General features: G+C 37.2%; 1 protein-coding gene across 4 annotated transcripts in view; it reads left to right on the forward strand.

The window, feature by feature from the left end:
* The window catches only part of COG6 (component of oligomeric golgi complex 6), a 129498-nt gene that overhangs the window by 58483 nt on the left and 48933 nt on the right, over nt 1-22082 (forward strand). For 3 of the 4 annotated variants that reach the window (XM_053214691.1, XM_053214697.1, XM_053214695.1), the window contains exons 15-18: nt 38-205; nt 3296-3403; nt 4628-4681; nt 7721-7800. In XM_053214691.1, coding sequence (XP_053070666.1) covers nt 38-205; nt 3296-3403; nt 4628-4681; nt 7721-7800 — 410 coding nt within the window. Of the gene's footprint in view, nt 1-37; nt 206-3295; nt 3404-4627; nt 4682-7720; nt 7801-19818; nt 21226-22082 lie in introns of those variants that run through there. The other variant, XM_027064739.2, reaches the window with a different exon arrangement.

A 22082-nucleotide genomic window follows, 5' to 3' on the forward strand; every position in this document is an offset into this window, starting at 1 on the left:
AATAAAAAATAGATTTTATTTTATTTTTCACTTATAGGTTTTATCGTGTGTCTTAGATCCTCTCCTCCAGATGTGTACCGTATCTGCCAGCAATTTAGGCACAGCTGACATGGCCACTTTCATGGTCAATTCACTCTATATGATGAAGACAACACTAGCTCTGTTTGAGTTCACTGACAGACGACTAGAAATGCTCCAGTTTCAGGTAAACTTTGTCATAAGATGCCCGCTCACTGTGACAGAGCCTTTTTTCATCTGATCTCAGTTACTGGCTTTAGTCCAATTTCGGTGACCTAATTTCAATAAATTCTTGGGTATAGTCTGATGGAAACACACACACACACACACACACACACACACACACACACTCACACAACGCGCACACATACTTGGTGTTTCAGTTTTGTTTTGGGAAGCCAGAATATGTAATGAGTATGATATTTTATTCAAACCATAGTATGTGATGATAGAATGAAGCTTTTCTTATTGATTGGAACAGCAATTCTGTATGCAGATTTCAGTTGCTGAACTGTGAATAATATGCTATATTTTCCAAGCTTGCTAGCTAGTGCAGAAGGTGTTACAGAGGACAGATATATTTTTATCTATGTGTAAACCAGTGTTAGGCAAAACATTACAATTTGTTATACCAATGACTCTAGTCCTATAAACCAAATAGTATCATAAAAGAGTTTGTAAAGTGGCTAAGCCATTTATAAAATTTACCAGATACTTGGCTTCTGATTTTGAAATAGTGACTTTTGGTATATATAATGTTTTGAAGAAAAAATGCTGACTGTTCTGTGTTATTACAAGTATATAAGTAATATAGCAGTGGCTATAGTAATTTATTTGTGAACTTTGGGGGTTTTCTAAAGCATGAGTTTGATAAGTCTAAACTTGTGATATTTTCTAATTTCTAATTCCTTCTTTTAAAAGAAATATAATGAGGTATGATTAATTTTCCTTTCTTAAATAACTGTTTTTTGTGGAATTAATACAATTCTTTTTTTAAGGAGCACCTGGGTGGCTCAGTCAGTTGAGCATTTGACTCTTGATGTTGGCTCAGGTCATGATCCCAGGGTCGTGGGATCGAGCCCCGTGTTGGGCTCCATGCTGAGCATGGAGCCTGCTTAAGATTCTCTCTCTTTCTCTCTCTTCCCCCCCCCCCCCCGTCTCTCTCTCTCTCCCTCTCCCTTTGCCCTTCTCACTCTCAAAAAATTTTTAGAAATCTCTTTTTAAAAAAATTCATTGGTTTTTACTGTATTTATCACTGATTCAATCCCTAAACCCTGCCATTTGTCTAAATCTTTTCTCAAGCTGTTCAGGTATATCAGGTGTTCATGAGTCTGTTTTATCACCAGTTTCCTGTGTTCCTTAAATATTCCCTGGTCATGTTTTGCTTTCCAAGGGGACAAGCCCCAGTGTGTAAGTGCTTATGAAGCCTGCACTTAACTTCATGCTTGGTTATAGGCTATTGGCCAGTGCTAGCTGCATGGGCCAGCCCAGAGCTCTGAGAGAGGATTGTACAATGATGTGGGTACTGGAAGGCATGGTTTATTTAGGCCCTCCAAAGAAATTTTATCTTGTTGCATAAACAATTTTTGGTTTTTCATACCTTTTCTATCAATGGTCTATTAATTTTCTTCTACTCTGACTTACCTTCTTCCAGTGTTTCAAGTAAGGAGTCCAGGCTAGTCTGATTCTCTTTTCTTTGTGGTAACTTACTCTGTCCATCTGGAAGCTCGTAAGGATTTTCCTTTGAGTTCAGATAGTTAGTTCCTCAGGGTATTTTTTGGTATGTCTCTTTCCCCATTTGGATTTTGCAGAGCCATTTCAGTCTGAAGATTCAACCCTTTATTTTGCTCAATATAGTTTTCTATTACCTAATTAATTATCACTTTTCTTTGTATATTCTGAATTTTCTGTTTTCTATTTTTTATATTTTATATTTTATAATTATATAATTATAAAAATTTTATATTTTATATTCTGAAGTTTCTGCCTTTATTGGTTTTATCTCCAGAATCTCTCTTTTAATATCTTTTCATATCTCTTTATTTAATCTTTCTTTGATGTTACTATGTTACTTTTCTTCCATTCTTCTTCAGATGCTAATTTGATTCTTAGCTCTTTCATTAAATGTTTATATTTGCACATCTTGGTGTTTTTGTTTGTTTTTGTTTTTGTTTTTGTTTTTTTGATTTCCAGTAAGTCTAGTGTCTAAGGCCTCTAATTGTACTTTCTTGGACATTTACTTAAGAGAAAAAAATAAAGTACTCTGCATCTTTTAATAGGGTTGCCTCCGGAAAAGTTACTCCTTCTAATCATTCAGATGGGCTTTCTCTTAGAACATACTCCCCTTTTTTAAGTTAGTTGGAAGTTTTTTAGGGGGAGGGCCTCAGCAGCAAACTGGAGTTACTCGGACAACAGAAGCATTCAGATGGTAACAGCACAATGGGTAGCGTTACTGTGCCCCGGCAAACAGACTGGCAAAGCTGAGGGAACTTACTGGTCAGGAGAAGAAGGAAGATCTCCAAACTCTCAGGCATGTACTGGTAAAAGTAAGGGGCAGAAGACTTCTTCCCACTAAGGGATACTTCAGCCCATCAGGGTAGTCCACTTCTGTGGATTCTGCCCCCATTAGCATTAGATGGTTTCCCCGAGGATAACACAAAGCAGGTGAGCACATACAACTCACATCTGCTAGTCAAGTCTTCGTGGACAGTTCCTAAACCGGAAATCTTTGGCCAACCTTCTGCTGGGTTCTCAACTCCCCCCTGGTAGAAACCTGCTTTCTCCCCGGGAGAAACCTGTTGCCTCCAGGTGTCTCCATACAGCACATTTGATTGGTTGAGTCAGTCCAGTAAGTTGGGAAGGTAGGGGTATGTGGAGGTCAGGAACATCAGGCCTTCATCTTCCCAGAAGTCTTCCTAAGTATTTTATATTGTTACCTTTTAATGTTTCCTGTTTGTTTGTTTGTGTTTTGTTTATTGCCATCTTTTAAAAGAGCTAACAAGAGACTCAATTTGTTTGACTAGTGGCTAGTACTGAAATCCTTTCAGTTCTCATTTTTAAAACGAGACTTTCTCTCCCTTTTGTAGGAGGACTTCCTCTTTGGGGGAAGGAAAAGATTTTGTCACAGAAGTGGCCCGTGTGCCTCATGGTCTGGAACTCATGGCCGCTGCAAGGAGCAAGTCCGTGATGAAGAGCTGACTCCAGAGTGGTCTACTTGTACTCTCCGCAGTCTTATTCCTCTTTTAAAATATTTTCTTTCTGCTGGGTTTTCTTTTAGATTGAAGCACATTTGGACACACTTATCAATGAGCAAGCTTCTTATGTTTTAACTAGAGCCGGCTTGAGTTATATCTATAACACCGTGCAGCAACATAAACCTGAGCAGGTAAGCACATGGAAATACGCATTTAGAGTGTGGGGTCTAGAGCTAGCCTCTAACTGAACCTTAGCTCTGCCGCTTACTAGCTATTCTCACTGGGAAAGTGACTTATCTCTCTGTATCTGTTTCCTCAGCTGTGGAATTGGGGTAATGATAATATCTGTATCATAGGTTGTTCCGAAGATTAAGTGAGGTAACATATGTACAGTTCTTAGATGACTACCCGAGACTGTAGTAGAGTGCCCCTAAATATTAACTATACTTTTTACTATGGATAATTTTGGTTAAAAGTAATGAAAATATACAAAAATCAGTATTATAAATTGCATAAAGGATATTCATACTGGTAAATTTTTCAGAGTCCTGTATCACTATGGGTTAATTGAATGCATAGATTGGTGTGTAAATGCAGTCATCCGCTTTTTAACTTAGCAGATCTTGGTCTGTTACTTTGGAAAGGTAAATACTTCTGAGACCAACATAATATCTTGTTAAGTTATAGAACTCCAGTGGAAATAGAGAAGGGAGTGGGGGAACCTGAGAAATTCACGTAAGCATCTTTCTTTAGAAAGCTAAGAACTCATTTTTTTAAAGATTTTGTTTTATCTTATTAAGTAGGCTGCATGCCCACCACGGGGCTCAAACCCATGACCCTGAGATCAGGAGTCACACACTGTACCAACATGCACCAGCCAGGCGCACCCCGCAAAGAACTCGTTTAAGTGGCATTAACATGAAACATATTTTATAGTCCAGGAGCTCTTAAATGAAGCTTTCAAAAATCACCGGCTCCAAATTTGTTATTTTGATAAAGCAGCAAGCAGATTTCTACCAGAGAAGAATCAATTCTGCTGCCGTTTTATACTATCTCAGATTGTCAGGGTGAGACTTCAAGCCTCCATATCTTGCTGCCATTTCCTAAATGCTTCCTCGCCTGGTTGCTTGCTTATAAGTCAATCTGAAATATCCTGGTGTTCCTGTTGTTAAACTTCTGCTTGTCACTCCCTCCGACAAATATGATTATGTGCCTTCGTGCTAGTTACACAAAAATGAACAAGCCATAGTCCCTGCTCTCACTGAGGTTGAAGAGATGACGCTTGAGTTCTTTGGAAATGAGCCAAATTTCCAACTTTGGGGAATCTATTAATAGCCTGTATTTCATAAGTGAACGGAAACTGTAGCACCTTTTTTACATCTTGTTTTTGCTGTTTTTGTTTTTTTTTTTTCTAGGGCTCTTTAGCTAATTTGCCCAACCTAGATTCCGTGGCACTGAAGGCTGCAATGGTAAGTGAATAAGAATAAAATCAAGCATTTCAGCATAGGTTTCCTTATGGAACACTATTAATTTTTTCCTGTGTGATAGTTTTGTCCTCGGTGGTAATTTTGTCTCTTGATATATACTTTATCCACAGGGGGTTTAAGGATAATGATTGCACACAGGTTTCCTTTAACTAAGGTCCGAACACAACATCCATTTGTGCTAATATTCCACTACACCCTCATAACCTCATCATCCCTGTTCAGGTTTTCTTCATTTTCAGAGTTTTACTCCTAATGTCATAGAGAAACGGGAATGACAGACACGAAGAAGTTGGGCTGTATATCATTCAAGACTTCCTGCTATTAGTCTTTATAGTTCTTGATTTCTCTCTGAGATCACTGAAATCAGAGTCCAGTCTTAAAATTACTCTGGAGCGTGAGACTCCTCGAACCTCCACTTTATTACCTTCTTTTCAAGTGAAGAGCTTGCTTGCACATCCCTCTCTGCCCGCGTGCCGCTTCCCGGAGTGTGTTTCCATGTCTTAAGTATAGACTTTGTGTGTATGTATGTCCACCAATCACGTGACACTCATTTAGCCCTTGTAGGATGATGTTCTTTGGAAGCTGTATAATAATAACGCTAGCGGTAGTAATAACAGTGATGAATAACACCAGCCAGTAACATTGTTGCGCGTGCCAAGTGTTTTTCGTGTATTAACTCGAAACCTCCGAACACCCCATTCAACCTAGTACTTACACTCTCAACTACTAAATAAGAAACGTCACATCATGACAAAAGACTAGAGAAAGAGAAGTAACAGTCATAACTTCTATTCATCAAACATCACAGCAAAAACTTTCAAAACAGATTTCATTCTAAAAAGTTTAAGTAAAGATAAATGGAAATGAATACATTTTAGATTATTTCAAAAAGGTGAGTTTCTGGGTGCCTGAGTGGTCAGTCAGTTAAGCATCTGACTCTTGATCTCAGCTCAGGTCGTGGTCTCACGGTTTGTGGGATTGAGCCCCAGCGTCAGGCTCTGCACTGGCAGCACGGACCCTGCTTGGGATTCCCTCTCTCCCTCTCTGCCTCTCTGCTACTCCTCCACATGCACACATGCGCGTGTGCACTCTCTCTCTCAAAATAAATAAACCTAAAAAAAGATAAGCTTCTTAGAAAGTTAAATATACACTCACCATACTACCTAGTGGTCTCACTCCAAGGTATTTGCCCCCCCAAAATGAGGACATAACTCTACACACAGATCAGTCATCTTCGTACTCACTAAATGTGTTTCCTCCCTGTCTTTCTCTCCCCACCGACACATATCCAGTCCATAATATAAACCCACAAAATACATTTAAACCCCGTTGCAAGTTCTTTTGTGCGTGGTCTTAAACTTGAATAACAATTGAGTTGAAGATTTTATGTCTCTCTAACGAAACAGAATCTTGTTTTGTGTGTGGTAACTGCCTGCTGCCTTCACTGGAATGCTTCAGGGCACTTCAGTTCGGCATACGCCAGGCTCGAACTCTGTCACGTCTTCCTGCCCCCCACCCCCAGGTCCTCCTCCAAGTGTTCTTAACTCAGAAAGCAGTAAGAGCTTCTGTCCATTATTATTTCAACATTGTCCTCTGTTTTCTAGGCATTATGCTAAGAATTGGGATGAAAATAGACATGATCTAGTAAGGGGTATAGCTGTTACACAACTAAATAAGTGTGAAAAGAATACAGTTATGAATTGTAATAACGCTGTGAATTAAATGGCACAGATCCAGATCTGAGAGTCATGCCCTTCCGTCCTGTCACTAAGCAGATGCTGCTGATTTTACTGTCCAGTTCTCTCAAATATCTCCTCTTCTGTCTGCCGTGTTATTGTCCTTGTGTCTAAGGTGCCGCGGTAGCTGCCTATTTAGTGTCCTTGCATCTACCTTCCATTTCCTTCTTCCTGCAGCCAGACTTAGTTTCTTAAAACTTAAATCAGATTATTCCCCTCCTTCAATGGCTTCCTCATGCCTTTCCAATAAGAATTAAAATCCTGTAAGAAAGCGTGTGAGACCTATACGAACTGATTTCTGTTCGCCATTCTCTTTCTCACTTCAAGTCTTCGTGCTGTCCCATCCATGCAACCCCCGAACCCTCACTGCACACACGTACTTAGTCTCTTTTCATCTCTAAGATCTCACTTCAGATTTCCTTTCCTCAGATTCTTTAGCCAAACACAGAAGCTAGGTCCATCCTCCTGATTTACACTTTTATACTACTTTGGTTTTTTCCTTCATAGCATCCAACACAGTTTGTAATTATATATTTATTTACCTTATTACTTACTTACCATCTTTCTCAGTAGGCCATAGCTCTCTGAAGCTAGGGACTGACTGTCCTCTTTTGCTCACCACTATATATACTTTACCTAATATACTACCTTCCTAATAGTAGGTACTCGATAAATATCAGTTGAAGGAATAAGTAAACGAATAATTAACATACAGTGGATTTAAGGAAGTAAGGTAGACTTGAAATCTGATCACTTTACTTCTTGTTAGTATTTTTTATTCAAAAGTTCGCTGAGGGAGATTAAGATGAACCACTTGGATTTAGAATTTTCAAAGCAGCTATGCTGATATTAACTACTTTAAGAGGTCGACCCTTGTGGAGCGCCTGGGTGGCTCAGTCAGTTGAACGTCTGACTTTGGCTCAGGTCAGGATCTCATGGTTTGTGAGTTTGAGCCCCGCATTGGGCTCGCTGCTATTAGCATGGAGCCAACTTCATATCCTCTGTCCTCCTCTCTCTCTGCACCTCCACCTCGCTCACTTGCTCGCTCTCTCTCTCTCTCTCTCTCTCTGTGTCTCAAAAATAAATATTTTTAAAAATGAAGTTTATACTTTTAGGGAATTTTAGTTAGAATGTTGAAGAAATAACTCATTTGATCACAAAGAAGTCATTATTTGTACTATGGTATATTTCCTAAGATTTAACCCTTAAATGAGTTGGTTATATTTGAGATGTCCGTTAGCAGATGTACGCACTTTATGTTTTGCTCTTTCTCTGTTTCATTTAGGTTCAGTTTGATCGTTACCTGTCAGCCCCAGACAGCCTGTTAATGCCACAGCTGAACTTTCTCCTAAGTGCCACAGTGAAGTAAGTGTGTTTCTGTCTCAACTAGTTGGTTAAGATTCACATATTTTTCAAAACAGCAAGCACACTTCTTAGAAAAAAATTTCTTTTCAAGAATAGGAGATTGACGTTCTCCTAGATTGAAGAATATAGATTGAAGATTTATGGTTACCAGCCTTTTTCACGCCTCGGCCACCCTAAGAGATCTGACCCGACCCTGCTCATACTTACTGCTTACATGTAGGCGGCTCCAAAATCTCTACTTAGTGAATGATTCTTAAAATTGATGTGACTATAATGGAAGCATATAGCCATAATACCAAATTAATAAACATGTCAGAATGACATTGAAAATGTCGTGGAAGCTCAATAGTATATTAATTGTGCTGTGCAGATGAGCTGCTGTACAGACTGTTTAGATCTGTTAGGTATATTTTGTAATTTTTCAGTATCACCTATTTACCAGGAATGTGTTCAAGACAAAGAACTATACAGTAATATCTCAGAATGTTACGGTTAGAAGAAACAGAAGGATCATATTGTCTGACCTTCCTGATTATAAGGAAAATATTGACAAATTTAAGTTGCGTGGAAGTAGGAAATTAGACAATTTTAGACATTTTTTTTTTTCCTTTCCATTTGCCCTGCTGTGTATTAAATGCTTTCTGTGTAACAGGCACTAAGGATTAAGATTTGAAGGACATTTGCACTGTCTTCAGGGAGATCATAGTCTGTTGGGTCAGTTAGATGTGTGAACAAATATTTATTTTATTTTAATATTTTTTAAATGTTTATTTATTATTTTTGAGAGAGAGAGAGAGAGAAGAGAGAGAATGAGCGGGGGAGGGGCAGAGAGAGAAGGGGACACAGACTCCGAAGCAGGCTCCAGGCTCTGGGCTGTCAGCACAGAGCCTGATGGCAGGGCACGAGCTCACGAACTGTGAGATCATGACCTGAGCTGGTCCAGCCCTTAACTGACTGAGCCACCCAGGTGCCCCACAAATACTTATATGAAAAAGTGTGGTAAGGAAAGAACTATTGAACTTGAAGAAAATACTCCAGTTACCAGAAGGGGAGCCGTGGGGCAGAGACGGCACACTTGTTTCCTGCTGTCCTGGAGGGCACGTCCGCAGCAGTGAATAGAGCAAGGAGGTAGCTTCTGAGTCAACACGCAGGAAAATTTGAATTAGATTGGCCAACTAGAATTGACTGGCAAGGGGATGGATCAGTTTTTCTCAGACATAAAGTTGGGAAATTTGATCATTTTAGGTGTAGTTAATGATTTTAATTTTTTTTTTTTACTTTTATATTTTATCATCCTAAAAGATCTCATACTGTCTACTTACCTGGAATTCTAAAGACCTGAGAGATTATAAAAGAAAATCCATTGTGCCGTGTCTCAGATTGTTTGTGTGTGTTTCTTAAATTATTTTTCTTAACCGAATACCTGTAGTTCTTTAGATTTAACCACGTTTCAATCTTAGTATTTGAATGTTGCGCCGTTTGGGATGTCACTAAATATAAAACATACCGTGATTCTTTTCATAATATGCTGAATGACGGGAAGTTTTAATGTGTTTTATAAAGGATGGCAGGTAGAGCAGATGCCATAAAGGAGAAATTGGAACAGATTTGGCTACATAACACTTTAAAGTTTTTGTCTTGTTTTTGTTTTTACAGAAAACAACAATATAAACCAAGTTAAAATAAAAACCGTAATGTGGAGCAATATTTTCAATTTATGTAACAAAGTATCCTTAATAGCAAACAAAATACCACAAATCAGGACAAAACAGTAGAAAAATAGGCACTGTGTGTTTGGACAGTTCACAGAAGAAATGCAAATGGCAAATAAATAGAACATAATAATTATCAAAAAATGCAAATTAAAACAGCAGTGAGAATATCTGTCCATCGGATTGCTGACAATAAGGCGTTTGTTATATGCTAATTGAAAGGGTCTGGGAAAATGGGTATTTTCATATGCAGTTGGCGAGAGTATAAATTAGTACAATCTTTTTAGAGGGCAATTTGACAACTTCCATCAAAACTTTAAAAGTTTATGTCCCTAGACTCAGGGATACCTCCTAACAGACTCCCCCCCCCCCCCCCCACCCATTCCTAAGCTTTAATAAGAGTTAAAAGTAAAGTTACAGAGGGGCGTCTGGGTGGCTCAGTTGGTTAAGTGTCCAGCTTCAGGTCAGGTCATGATCTCACTGTTCGTGAGTTCAAGCCCTGCGTTGGGCTTGGTGCTGACAGCTCAGAGCCTGGAGGCTACTTCAGGTTCCGTGTCTCCCTCCCTCTCTGCCCCTACCCACCCCCTCACTGTCTGTCTGTCTGTCTGTCTGTCTCTCTCTCTCGAATAAATTTAGCCAGGAAACAAAGTTGTATAGAAAGTGGAGAAAAGAGAACGAAAATAATTTTAAGGAATTCTTCCTTCTTTTCTTCCTTGGGATGAATTAGAGATGTTCTTTTTTCAGTGTCAAACTCCAATATTCACCTTTCAGTGATACAAATATTAGACATTGGAATACAGAAGCTACAGTTAAACATATATATATATATATATGTATATATATGTGTATATATATATATATATATATATATACACATATGTAAAATATTCTCAGTGTCTTTTCTTGATGATTCAGAATTATTTCTGAATGTTATTATATCAGATGTGATTTGAGAACTCTTATTCAGGAATCTTCCTTGATTTGACATACTAAAAAAATAATGTAATAATGTAAAAAATAATGCCTTTATAGGAAGTATTTCCTCTTTACTTAAAGAGGTATACAGAATAATTTTTTTCTTCTTTACCTCCTTTTAAGCCACCTGTATTAACTATCAGGAATACCTGTTCTCAATAAAAATAAAGTAAGTTTTGGGGGAAAATAGTTCCACCAGAAAAGAACAGCTACTGGAAACCTGTAAGCTGAAGAATAACTGGAGCTTGCACAATGCTTTAGAGACTCGAGAAAGCCCAAGCCTTCAAAGAAAGGTTAATCTGGTCCTACATAAAGCCTACCTTATACTCAAAAAAGCTTAAAAACAAAGTATAAAGTATCATGCTGATTTTTAACTAAACCAACTGCCTTCCTGAACAAAGCTTAGCACTCCTAAGGATGACAATAAATACAGACAGTCAACCGTGTAGCATGTGTAATGCAATATTACTTAGAAGAAGTAGTAGGAAAATATGAACCAAAACTAGGAAAAAATCTGTCAATAGAAACAGACAAATGACAGTTTATAAAACTAGCAGGTAAGTTCCTTATAAGCAGCTAGTTACAGTGTGTTCAAGGACTTAAAGGAAAACATTATTATACTGAGAGAAGAAATAGGGAATTTTAGACCTGAGAATTCTAGACCTGAAAAGTGTAACATCTAAAGTGAAAAATTGACTGACTGGGTTTAACTCTCAGTTGGACACCCCAGAGAGAAAGATCAGTCAACTTGAAAAGAGTACAGTAGAAACCATCCAAACTGACGCACTGATAGAAAACATTAAAAGGCTAGAAAAAGATGAAGAGAGCCTTAGTGAATTGTGGCATAATATTAAGCAAACTAAAGTAGGTATAATAACTGGAGTGTCATAATGAGAATGAGTCAGAAAAAATTTGAAGAAATGAAACAAGTTTTTCCAAATGTGATGGAAAACATGAACCCACAACCCAAGAAGCTAAATAACTCAGCAGAGAAAACCATACCAGAGTATACGTACCATCATCTTATCATTGAAAACCAGGGATAAAGAGAAAAATCTTGAAAGCAGCCAGAGGGAAAAAGACATATTGTGTATAGGATTCGAATGATGGTTAAGTATATTACTGACTTCTTATTAGAAACAGTGCAAACGAGAAGGCAATAGAATATCATCTTTAAATGTCTACTTTGTGTGTTCATCACATGTATCTTTCAAACTCAACGCACAAAAAATACATTTTCTGATAAACAAAAGTAGAGAGGACTTATTACTAGTATACTGCACTGTAGGAAATAATAAAGGAAGTCTGTCAGGCTCAAGGAAAAGAATACCAGAAGAAAACTCAGATCAACACAGGAATAATGAGTACAGAAAATGCTAAATATAAAAGGTAGTGGACCATTTAAAACAAAAATACTAACAGTGAATTGTGGAATTTTTAACACATAGAAATGAAATTTATAAGAAATGCACAAGAGATGGAGTGGGAGGGAAGTAGAAATACATATTTATGATGTTACAAGGTTATTATATAATATAATAATATTTTTTGAAGGTAGATTGTGAACCTTGCAGCCAGCTCTCAAATGAACAAAATTACCTAACATTCCAATAGTCAAAATAAAATAGAATGCTAAAAAAGCAATTATATCAAAACAAGGCAGAAAAAGAAGGGAAAAGAATAGAAGGGGAAAATCTAAAAAAAAATAATAGCAGGATGATAGACTTAAATTCAACCTTATAAATTATTATATTAAATGTAAAAGAACTGTATACTTCAGTTAAAAGGCAGATTAGATTCTTAGATGAAAAAGCATGGCCCACTGTCTGCTGTCTATAAGAAATACACTTTAACAGTAAGGATACAGATAGTTTAAAAGTAAAATCATAACAAAGCTAAAGTAGTTGTACTGGTATCAGAAAAATTAGACTGCAAGACAGATACCAAAGATAAGGAGGTACGTTTTACAATAATAATAGAATCAATTCATGAAGAAGATATAATTGTCAATGTGTGCATCTAATAGCAGAGCTTCAAAAAATAAGCAGTATAAGTTCATAGAATTGAGGAAGAATAGATACACTGACAATTGTAGGTAGGTTATTTCAACACCCCTCTCAGTAATTGTTAGAAAAAGTAACCAAAAATCTGACATGGTGTAAAGGAACTGAACAATGCCAGCAATCAAACCTAATACATATAGAATACCACACACATTTATAGAAGGTAACATTCTTTTCAAGTGCCTATAAAACATTCACCAAGCTAATGTAAGAATGAGCAAAAAAGAAATGGGTATAATCCACTAGTGAATATTTTTATCTATGAACATGGTATGCCTGTTTATTCAGATATTTTAGAATTTTCAATAAAGTTTTATAATTTCCTCATACAGTCTTCTGTCTATATTATCGGGTTTCTTCCTAGGAAATAATTCTGTGACTATTATGATAAGATATTTTATTTTCTGTTACCTGTTCTAATTAGATATTGCTGGTGTATATCAAATGTACTAAATTTCATATGATCATTTTGAATCTGGCCAAGTAACTAAACTATTTTAGTTCTATTAACTTATCAGTTGTTTAGTTTTTGGTGAAGACAGCTAAGGATAATGAGTTTTATTAATTTTTTTTCAGTATTTATGACTAAAATCATTGTATCGGTTAAGAACTCCAAGGTAAATAGTAGATGTGATAGTGAGTGTACATATTTTACTTTGAATTTTAATGAAAATGTTTCGGATGTTTCATCATTAAGTGTGAGTTTTGCTGTGGATTTTCAGCGCTCCAACAGTCACATGATATTCTTTTCCAACTGGTTATATGATACAGTTAATCTAATAAATTCAGTATAACTTCAGTCATAATTCTCAAAGAACCACTTTATTAAATGTTTATCTAGAAAAAAGTATGTGAGAGGAGACTCTAGTTACTTTTGAACATCTTCACAGTTCACCACTCTGGTCCAAGGTAGTGTCACTTGTGCCTGTATTACCACGTTAGCTTCTGAACTATTCTGTTTTCACCCTTGCCCCACCCCAACTCCTACAGTGTAATCAATCTGAACACCTCAACCAGATTGATTCTTTAACTTCACTTAGTCCTCCCATGAATTAGGATTTCCTCTTTCCAGTGGAGACATCGCTTAGAAAGTTTAAATAATTGAGCCAAGGGCAAACAGAAGCAAGCAGAGCCAAGATTTGAATCCACTATTTCTGATTCCAATGCCTATTCTCTTTAACACTAGCCTGTACTGTATTTTTATTAGTCCTTTCTATGTTGAGATTATATTATTATTTTTTAAGTGTATTTACTTTTGACAGAGACAGAGTGGGAGCATGAGCTGGGGAGGGGCAGGAAGAGAGAGGGAGACACAGAATCCGAAGCAGGCTCTAGGCTCCAAGCTGTCAGCACAGATCCCGACACGGGGCTCGAACCCACGAACTGTGAGATCGTGACCTGGGCTGAAGTCAGACGCTTAACCGACTGAGCCACACAGGGGCCCTGAGATTATATTATTATTTTTAAAGGAAACTCAAAAATATTTGCATATGTGATAGGTTAACACTTATATGAGATATGTGGGTTTGGTCTTATGTAAAATGTACTTTAATTTTACAGTCAGTGACAGAAAGCTGACCTGGGATAAAAATCAACTTGATCCATTGTGACATCATTGGTTTTGGTATTATGATAAAAGAAAAATCAAAATTCTTTCATCTGTTATTCCTAAATACATTATCATCTTTTCTTTTTCGTTTTCCAAGACTTAAGCTGTTAATACCTTCTCTCCTGTGATGCATTTGATTGCATTCTTAACTGTGGTTCTGTAATAAAGCTCAATTTTAGTGATCACAGAGCCTGACTGTTGAAATAGCTATTTTTAGAAATGCTGGGTTTATGGTAATGATGAAAGTTGTGTCATGTTGTTATGGCAACCAAAAATCCTAAAGTACTGATTAATGACAAGCTCACTGATTCTGGAAGTATGCAGTTCATTTCTTATCACGGCTAAAGGCTTTAAATAATTATTTTAAATGTTTTGTGAATCTGTTTTAAAATGGGTGGCATCTCCATTTAATTATATATTAGTCTTTATTAGTACTTCTGACATTTATAATAAATTGTTTGGCATTGTAACATTTATAACTGGACACATTGAATTTCTTAATGCATGGTATTCTGATGCCTAAGAAAAATACTGCTTTTCCCTCCAGTTTTATAATATCCTCATGTCCTTCCATTTTTTTTTCCAGTAGTTAACTGCATGGTTATTATCTTTGATGTATACACTGGTATAGCAAACTACTTTCTAAATGTATGAAAGATTTTTCAAAACTTGGAAATAGGGCAGATCAGGTCTGGGAGAGCAACGTGTCCTTTCAGGGTCACACTGAAGCATTGTTACCAGGCCCTTCGAGAATTATTTAATCATTTAGGGGCATGTATCATAGTTTGATGCTCGGCTTACTGTTGATGATTAAAGGCCCCGTGCTTCTTCATGTCCTATGTATTTTTTTGCTCTGGGGGACATGAACCCATGTTTTATTCTAACCTTCCTTTTCAAATGCCTATAAATGACCAGTTCCTCAGAATGTTCTGTGAACCAGCTTTACCATCTTAGTAGTTCCTCATTAAGGAGTTATTAAGTCATTGGCACTCTTTCATTTTTTATCTGTGTGAGTCATGTTTTTAATTATTTGAAAGTTATAATTGCACTGTGAGGATTATTAAACTGTCCAAAGGCCAATAGGGCACCACCTGATAAGTGACCACCTATGAGATTTTCACGGTGGTAAAGAGACCAAGGCAGTTAATGGTCTAACTTTATAGATGGTCATAGCCTGCATCCAAATATTTCTTTTTTCCCTTTCAACTGGCCCTTTTGCTTATGTGAAAAGCAGGACTCGTCTTCAGATTTTTAACCTGTAGAAATAATCCTAAAGGTACTCTCCATTCACCACCTATGGTCTTGGCTGTGACTGATCAGAATTCAGTGTGGCGGGCGATCTGAGGTGAATGCCCATGCTCGTGCCAGTGCTCAGCATACACAACTGAAAACACATACTGCTTTTCTTCCTTCTTGTACGTGAGGTGATCAACAGATGAGCATGTTCCGAGTTTTCAGAAGCGTATGACTGAGATGATTTCTCAGTGATTTTGTATTTAGTTAGAGAATACCTGAAACTTCATTTTAAACATTATTTGTCCCTATAATGATTCATCATTATTTGAGACTCTGTATTTTATAAATGATATTAGTGAATAATTTGGACCAAGACACCAGGCAGGCAAACAGATAGATATATACACAGATATACATATATACTTTTTAAGATAAAAGATACATAATAATTGCATAGTAATTAGCACTATAAATAAAGAGGAGGGGATAGTAAAATGGCAAGAAAGTAAACCCATGTTAGCACCTCAGATACCTCCCCTTTTGTGTACAGATAACTGATATGCTTATTATACATCAGTATTTAAGAAACCCAATTCCCCAAAATAACGTGGGGGGAGGAATGTATGTATGTATGCATATGTACGTATGTGTATAAATTAGATAGGCACATAGAGTTTTTATTTTTTGTTATTTTTTATACATATTTATTGAGAGAGAGAGAGAACAAACACGAGTCGGGAAGGGGCAAAGAGAGAGGAGAGAATCCAAAGCAGGCTCCACACTCAGTGCAGAGCCCGATGCGGGGCTTGATTTCACAAGCGTGAAATCATGACCTGAGCCAAAACGAAGAGCCAGACACTCGACCAGCTGAGCCACCCAGGCACCCGAGTTTTTATTTTTTCACCAGCAGATCATTAAAATGCTCTTAATCCTCAATGGGATAATTTAAAAACTGAAAGTATCTTGTAAGTATCAAGTTCAATATTTTGCCTTACAGTGGTGAAATTAGTGCCAGAAAGGCTAAATTTCTTGTTCAAAGCAACAGTAATAAGTGGCAGAGCTTCGACTAGATTCAAGGTCTTCTGACAATAATGTCCATCACTGTACTGTTTTCTCTCTATTGTGTATGATTCACTGGAAACAAAGCATTGAGTGTGAGTGTATGACTCTATACCTGGCTTTGGTAGTGATAGTGAACTCTTACATTTGTCCAGGAATGGGGAGTCGTTATCAATCACAGTTCCCCGCTCTTTACAGTTTGGATTTGACTCAGATTCGCTCTGGAGAATCTCTTTCCATTGCATTTCTCTCCTATTGGCTAACAGTTCTTTCCCCTTCCCTTTATTCACCCCACTGCATGAAAGATTTCCTTTCTCCGTGAGCTTTGGTATCTCTTATCTTGTTTAGCACAGCCATATTCATTTTTTTAATCCCTTCCCTATCTTGGTAGCTTCCTAAACTGAGGAGCAGAATGAGAAACTGTATTATACTATCAAACACCAACATTGAAAATAAATGATAAACTCTGACTTGGTCTTATTGTCTTGATTTTATTTATTTGTGTCTTAGCAGTATTGCTTTATTCTGGTTTTCTCCATTGCAGATTTGTAATGATTTTTCTGCTGTATTGTGAGTTGTAGACATTCGTAAGCTAGTTTAGCTTATAAATAGAAGCATGCCCTGGGTTACAACTAAGCTTCAATAAATTTAAATTTTTTCATCCTTTGGACTTGAGATTAAAATTTAAAATGTATAACTTTATATTTTTCAACAACTCATTCTACATTTACCAGTTACTCTGGATTTTAAAAAATTATAATATTCATTGTGCTGTATTCTGATTTTAAATTTCTTACGAGAGGGAATAGCCTTGTTTCTTTGTATTCTTTATGTGGTACAAATAGCAACTATGTACAGACTGAGTATAGATTTTAGAGTATGAGGTATAAGTAATGGAGACTGAGTATAGATTTTAGAATATGAGGTGTAAGTAATGGATGCTTTATACACCCCCCAAAAATCTGTCTTGCTGCTTTGAGTAAAGAACAAAAAACACTATATCAGAAATCTATTTTTGACTTGTTGCAAAATGGGCATCAAATGTGTATCATATTTAACAAATTTTTTAAATGCCAGTTGATAGGTATGTCTGGGTGGCTCAGTCAGTTAAGCTCAGGTCATGATCTCACAGTTAGTGAGTTCAAGCCTTGCGTCAGGCCCTGTGCTGACAGCTCGGAGCCTGGAACCTGCTTTGGATTCTGTGTCTCCCTCTCTCTCTGCCCCTCCCCAACTCGTGCTCTGTGTCTCTCTCTCAAAAATAAATAAATGTTAAAAAAAAAATAAAATGCCAGGTTATAGTGTTTTTAATCTATTTTATTTATGGCAAATAGTTTTGCATCATATCTATGCAATTGTTAAGTTCAGTTAATTATAGGAATGATCACTAAGAGATCAAAAATATCTGGAAGGCTCATCTGGTCAAGTAGATTTCCAAACCAGTTTTTACCATCCTCCCTTCCAATGAAAAGGTAGCATAGCCAGAAGCATTACTCCACTCTGCTCAGAGAATTTACTCAGCGTAACTTTCTTCTACCCACTCTTAGCAATTTTAGGGAAATGACAAGTTGTTTCACCCCACCAAGAGTCTGAGACCCCATCGGAACAGGGTACTGATGATCCAGACCTCGGGATTAGAGTTGTGCTACGGAAGGTATTCTAAAGGGTTTTAAATGGCCGAGTGAGGGATTTTGACTTCTTTGGCACCAGAAGAAGCCATTGATGCTCCTTGAAGGAAGGCCCTGGGTGGGGGAGAGACAGGATAGAAGGTACGCTTGAGAAAGATTAATCTAGCAGTAGTGCTTACCGTAGATTGAAGGTGGAAGAGACTCAAGAGGGGAAGACCAGATAGGAGTTTTTTCTGTACTCCGTACAAGAGTTCGTTAGGGTCTGAATGGAGGTGACGAAACGTGGCCGTGCCACTGACAGAAAGAAGAAACAACTAGAAAAGAAGGTTTGCGAGTAAAGCTTGAAAGACATCTTTAAATTGAGTTGTGAAAATCAGAAAAAAAGTCCTGTTTTTATCACCAGATACAGTGATACAGGAATAGAAGTAGCTGAGGCTGGTATGAAGTAAATGTGAAAACACAGAGAGAGCTGATGCAGATTTAATGAACCCAGTGCTGTTTTTTTCTGGCCAGATTTTTAAAAAATTTGCTTCAGTTCATTTACATCCTTTTATTCTTTGAGGCACCTGGGTGGCTCAGTCAGTTGAGTGTCTAACTTTGGCTCAGGTCATGGACTTGCGGTTGGTGAGTTCAAGCCCTGTGTCGGGCTCTGTGCTGACAGCTCGGAGCCTGGAGCCTGCTTCGGATTCTGTGTCTCCTTCTCTCTCTGCCCTTCCCCTGCTTGCACTCTGTCTCTCTCTCTCTCTCTCAAAAATAGTAAACATTAAAAAAATAAAAAAATGCTTTCTAATCCACTTGGAGTTAGTATATATTTACTGAAAGAGATTTTTTAAAAATTTATTTGGACATTTAAAGATCTATACGTTATTTTTATTAAAACAAATGTAAATAAAAGGGGTGCTTGGGTGGTTCAGTCAGTTAAACATCCGACTTTGGCTCAGGCCATGATCTCATAGTCCGTGAGTTCGAGCCCCGCATCGGGCCGTGGGCTGACAGCTCAGAGCCTGGAGCCTGCTTCCGATTCTGTGTCTCCCTCTCTCTCTGTTCCGCCCATGCTCGCACTCTGTCTCTTGTTCTCTCTCTCAAAACAAATAAGGATTAAAACAAATTTTTTTTAAAGGTTTTATTCTTTTATATGCTTATGTAGAGATGATCTTTGTGGAAAATGCTGTTACCTATTGTAGGCAAGTGTCACATTATTTTACCCAGCAATATAAGTGAAATCTAAAATGTGGTTACTAGTGTAGGAGCTAAACAGTATATTTATAACAGTATATATAACAGTATATATATATATATATATATATATATATATATATATATATATATATATATATGTGAAAGGACAGTATATTGTAAGTTATTCTGAGGTTTGAAGTATTGGCAAGTATGAATAATTATAAGCCTCTTTCTTCAAGGTTAATGTGTTATCAGTCACGTTTGCAAAATCAGCACATTGATGATAGGTCACAGTTTCCATTTCTTGTTTAGTAATCATAAAGATACAGCTGTGAACATAGTCCCTGCCCGTCTGCAACAATGAATAGATAACGAATATAAAATAGTGTGTTTTATTCCCAAACCAAAGTAAGTAACTTGTGTGGTTGTACAATAATTTCTTTGTAGTATGTATGTGATAATTATGAAAGTGAAATGCATTGGTTCAAATATGAAGCTTCTTACTATCCTTAGTATTTTACTTTCCGGTGTGTGTTCACATATTGTTTGCTTATCACTAGAGAGCAGATCATAAAACAATCTACAGAATTAGTCTGCAGAGCCTATGGGGAAGTGTATGCTGCTGTGATGAATCCAGTCAACGAATACAAAGATCCGGAGAGCATTCTACACCGATCGCCACAGCAAGTGCAGACACTTCTCTCCTGATCCTCTTATTTGAATGTGTCAGCGAAATATCGCCTCCCCTAAAACTCGGAAGGTGTTCTTGTTCTTCAGTTGGTGCTCTTTGCTCTGAAATTTGACGGTTATGATTCTCTTTGTATCATTTCATTGTAGGTCTCGATAATTTCTTTGGTCACAATAACAGGAAGTAATTTCATGCTGACCTGGGTTGTGTTGCTCTGTATCTGCCCCTTACGTAGAGATGCTCTGTTCTCTGCAAGCCACCTCCCCGGTTCGGCAGTTTCCGGGAATATAAATGTATGGAAAAAAGAAGTATGAGAGGTTTGAGGGAGTTTTCTTTACGACATCAGTTCCAAATTAATCATACATAAGAAACTTGTTGAAACTGAAGAATTAGTTATGAAGATGTGACATAACGTCTCTTTACCTAAAGATTAATTTGGTTTCTTATTAGTTACTAATGTGAGTGGATATATTTAAACTGAGGAGCAGAAATATACACGTAGCAAAAAGTGGGAAAAGAGAGAGAAGTAATTTAAACAGGGTGGATTTCTCTCTGTGTGCGCCCTGGACTGAACTCACGGTGAAGTTCAGCACTTCGAAAGGACGTTAGGAATATAGGCATCCTATATGCCTATAAGTCTAGTGTTTAACGATAGATACTTCTTACATAATATTAGCTCTAAACCCAGCCAACTACAAATTTTATCTCTTGTTCAAACCAAAGAAATAATGACCTGCTCTAACGCAGGTGGGAAAATTCTGAGTAGCAATTGTTCATTGACGGTGTATCTGTCCCCCTGGTGACGGCTCACAGAGAATGATTGGGGCTCTGAATTTAGAACTTTACTTATGAGTAAGATTCAGAATCACCTTGTTTTTCAAAAAAATAAATCTCAGTACTTTGTTGATAAGATTTCAAAGACAATTCTTCTTAGCAAAATATCTTAATTTCTGGCAAATCTATAAAAAGAGGTCAGTCCCTAAATTACAAGCAAGAAAACTGAGGCATAAGGAAAAAATGGACAAAGTTAAAATATTTTGCAAAGTAGTAAGATAAAACTAATGTTTATATGATATGCAATGTATAATGTGTTAGTATTTACGGAATGTGGCCTGTTCACCTGTCTGAAATTTATAATTGTTTATATTAATATGATTATTTTGGAGGCAGAGCAGTTACTTACCTCTTTTGGTATGAATCTGAGCTTTCACAGTCTTTTTCCTTCAATGAGTATGTGTGATATAGAAAAGATAAAAAAATAAAGTATGATATAAATCAAGAGCTTAAATTTTATATAATTTATTTCCACTGTGAAGAAAAGATTGCTACCTTGCCATCAGTGAATTCCTTTGTTTTCTGGGAAAAAGGTGTATTTGTCTTTTTACATGGTTTTCTCAACATATTAAAACTATTTCTAGAACAGTGATAATTGCAGTATTTTTATATATCTCATCATTGTGTTTCCAGAAAACGTACAAATAGAAAGGGAGGTACAGGGTAGGGCGAAGTTGAGATAAGCAGTGGAAGATGGGTGAGCAGAAGGTACTATCAATATAACCTTGAGCACGAAGTTAAAACAAAAGACTGTACATGCTAATCCATGAACATAATGCTTGTATTTGCCATAGACTTCATAGTTTGCAATTTAAACTGTTTTTATGTGGCTTAAGTATAACCTTAGTCAATACATGTCAGCCTTTTCTTCAGAGAAAAGTATTTGCCTGGCAAAAACCTTCTCTTATTGAAGGTTCCTCTTCGGTTTCTTTCTCTGCACCTGAACTTGAACAAGTGAACGTTACCTGAGAAAAATCACATAAATGGACTGATTGACTTTTTAAATTCATGTTCACAGTCTTCAAATGGCACTCAGTATTGCCTTGTAGTTCTACCTCCCGTCTCTTGGCTAAACTCATCTCTCTGCTTTTCAAGGTGACTTTCCACCCCACTCTTAGGTAAAGACCTTCGTAGTTCATAGAGAAGATAGAAGCTGTTAGATTAAGCTCCCCTATTTTCCTACCTTCGAATCTGGCACTCGCCTTCTCCGCCTTTCCTCCTTCTGCCTTGGAGACACTGCCCCTCGTCCTGTCATAGGCTCTTCCCTTCCTTCGCACTCTGGATTCTTTCTTTTCACCTTTT

Source organism: Acinonyx jubatus, chromosome A1, assembly GCF_027475565.1.
Source record: "Acinonyx jubatus isolate Ajub_Pintada_27869175 chromosome A1, VMU_Ajub_asm_v1.0, whole genome shotgun sequence".
In the NCBI taxonomy this organism is placed as follows: domain Eukaryota; kingdom Metazoa; phylum Chordata; class Mammalia; order Carnivora; family Felidae; genus Acinonyx; species Acinonyx jubatus.